This window comes from Microtus ochrogaster, chromosome 8 (genome assembly GCF_000317375.1).
Source record: "Microtus ochrogaster isolate Prairie Vole_2 chromosome 8, MicOch1.0, whole genome shotgun sequence".
In the NCBI taxonomy this organism is placed as follows: Eukaryota; Metazoa; Chordata; class Mammalia; order Rodentia; family Cricetidae; genus Microtus; species Microtus ochrogaster.
This window is the reverse complement of record NC_022015.1, coordinates 16127383-16130424: the sequence shown is the minus strand read 5'-3', so window position 1 is coordinate 16130424 and position 3042 is coordinate 16127383. Positions and strand designations below refer to the sequence as shown.

Genomic DNA, 3042 nt, shown 5'->3' with positions numbered 1-3042 from the left:
CTTTGCCCTTTGAGCAGGACAGAGGACAAGGGGTGCGAGTGTTCAGGGCCTGGAGCTCCTCGCAGGGCTTCTTCGCTCTGCTTTCTAGCTGGCTCGCTCCTGCTCTGCTAGGATATACCCTGGTCTGATCTACCGCTCTAGGTTCAGTCTACCCAGCTCAATTTAACTTCACTTAGTTCGGTTCTGCTCTCCCTTGCTTGACTCGAACACAGCTTCTATTCGGCTTGGCTTGGTCCGGCTCCTCTCTAGGATGGCTCGGCTCGCGGGTCCGGCTGGACAAGGCCCCAGCTCTCTGTGTTCCGCCTTGAGCGACCAGGCCCGGATCTACTGGGCTCACCCGAGTTCTAGCTGACCCCTTTAGAGTAGGTACCCAAGCTCGGCTCCGCTCGGCTTTTAACGCTGGGCTCTAGCTAAGAATGGCCAGCATTCAGGGTCCCCCGCGGGTCTTGGCTCCGCCCTTCTTGGTAGGGCCACGCTCGTCTATCCTCGATTGGCTCAACTTCACCCCTCTCCGCTCGACGATTAGTTCAGCTCCACCCTTAAGTTCGCCTAGCTTCCCTTGGTCTCGCTCGGCCAGACTTCTGTGGTTTCGGCCCGGCTCTGACCGGCACAGCTCGACTCCACCTATCTGATTTCGGACCCATTCGGCTTGGCCCCACCCACCTCCTTTGGGCCTCATGGGTCCCCGCCCTGATTGGCTTAGCTCCACCCATCTCGGGTTCGTTCGCACCTGCTCGACTCCACCCCTCTAGTTTCGGCCTTGTTCGGCTCGGCTCGGCTCCACTCGGTCGGTCGAGCAGAAGGGGCGGGCGGCCGAGCTGGAAGTGACGCGGCGAGGGCGGGGCCGAACTGTAGGCTTCGTCGCCGCCTCCCGGGCCGGGAAGCGATGTAGGAACCGCCAGACAGTCCCCACCTCTCCCCGGCCAGAGCCCCGCGGCCTGCCGCCGTCGCGCCGCCGCCATGAAGAAGCAATTCAACCGCATGAAGCAGCTGGCCAACCAGACTGTCGGCAGGCGAGTGCGCGGGGCGCGCCGGCGGGGGCGCGCGGGGGGCGGGCCGGTCCTGCGCGCGACGAGCCGGGGAACGGGGAGAACCGGGCGCGGCCCGGCCTGGGCCAGCCGGGCGAGGGTCTGCGCCAAGCTGCGGCTTGGGCGCTGCCCATTGTCCTGCCCAGAGAAACATCGCCCTCGGGAGACCCCCGCGAGCCTTTACTGCCCTGTGTCCCCGCCAGCCCGAGCTCGCCGCCTGCCGCGAAAACTCCGCAAACTTGTGTTCCTAACGCAGTGCCAGGCGCGCAGCTTTGGGGGCGGCGTTCCCAGGCTCTCCCCGCCGACCCGCTGTTGCAGCCTTTCTCCTCCCAGAAGACCTGAAGGGGTGTTAGACCAGAGAAGTTCAATCTCCCTGTAAAGGAGTCGAGAAGTGTGATCTCAAAATCTAGACTATTGGGAACTTGTTGCTAGTTCTTGACGTTCAGAAGTTCGGAAAGGGAAAAGGATGTCTTTTCTCATCTTGGATGTGGAAACAGATATTTTGTGTTTCTTTGATACTGCAGGAGTGCTTGACAGGAAACACTGATTTTTTTTTTTTAATGAAAGAATACAGGAGGGACTGTACATGGGGTGGCTGTAGAACAGGAACGATGTGTGCGGTTTTTAGAGCTCCAGGAGGCTGTTGTGCGCTGTGCTATCTGCAACAAATATTTCAAGGTCTTGCAGGGCGGATAGCCGGGTAGCCGTGCTGAACCAATTTGCTGTTTATTTTGCACGGAGATAGATGAATTTTTTTTCGTAGCCCTCGCTCTTTCCCTCCTCCCCTGACAGTTAAGGGGAGTTTGGTTTGGTTGAAGCACGTGAGACACTTCTTTTTTTATGTGTAGGAAAATACTTTTACTTCCTCTTGAGTTTTCTAAATTTGCTTTTTAGAATGTTTCGTTTCCCTCAACTTTCTGCTAAGTTTTGTTACGAAGTTTCAAAAAAAAAAAACAAACCCGTCTTGTAATTTTGGTATGCATTATCTTTTATCCAGAATCAGATCCTGCCCCTTAAACCCACACATGTCTATTTTTCTTTTGCTTGTAGAATTAAGAAAGAGGAAGATCAAGGCAAATAATCCTAATGGCTCAAACAAAAATATTATATAAAAATAATAATTTATGTTTTGTACCCCTTTCTCAGCAGTACGCATGGCAGAATCAAAACTTAGTGAATACCAAGATATATTATTTGTTAGATCGTTTTTATTTCTTAATTAATTAATTTATTAGGTTTTGTATTGTGTGCGAAAAGGGATAACTGCTGTTTCTATGTAAAGTTCTGAGAGCTTTCTATCTTTAAAGCTATTTAGAGTTCTGTGGACTCCTGCTTCCCCTTAGCTTCCCTTCCTACTTTTACATTCCAGCCGTGCCTACCCACTTTCAGTTTCCCTGAGAGCCCTTTAAGCATTATCCTCTTCCTGGACATCCCGGGAGCCTCTTTCCTCACATCTAGCTGATAGACACCTCTTAGGGATTCTTCAGGTCTCTCGGCGATAGTCTCTGTGTCCTGTGAAGATCCATGATGCCCCAGATGGGCACCGTCATGATACCGCTTTTCTATAATCAAACTGCAGCCTTACCTGCTCGCGTCGCCTGTCGGACTGAGCACCCTGAGTGCCTTTCCTGTGTGTCTTTGATTCCCAAGACTTGTGACCCTTATCCCATGACAGATGGCCTGTCGAAATGGTTAATTCCAGGAGTCTGGCTCTTGACTACATTGCCCGGTGCTGTGGGATTAAGTATGGGAAAATGTGAACAGGATAGAGTGGTGGTGATTCATACTGGGACAGTAATTCTGGCCCTGACCTTTGACTCTGTTTAAAAATCTTTATTACTAGATGCCAGTGGAAGCTGCAGCTATTGCCGAGCTGTAAGGGTGTGGCAGCTGTGAGACTCAAGTCAGAACATCTGTTTTTACTGGGGAGAAAACCTGTTGCTCTCTTGCTGTCGATTTCCTAGGCCAGTCTCTCTCTCTCTCTCTCTCTCTCTCTCTCTCTCTCTCTCTCTCT

The 3042-nt window shown here is 52.5% G+C and overlaps 1 protein-coding gene across 1 annotated transcript in view; it reads left to right on the top strand.

Annotated features, from left to right (window-relative positions):
- The first annotated feature begins 850 nt into the window (after positions 1–850).
- The window catches only part of Arhgap17 (Rho GTPase activating protein 17), a 69692-nt gene continuing 67500 nt past the window's right edge, over positions 851–3042 (top strand). Inside the window, exon 1 of the mRNA XM_026781039.1 lies at positions 851–1013. Within this exon, the coding sequence (XP_026636840.1) occupies positions 961–1013 (53 nt within the window). The 5' untranslated portion in view covers positions 851–960. The remainder of the gene's footprint in view (positions 1014–3042) is intronic.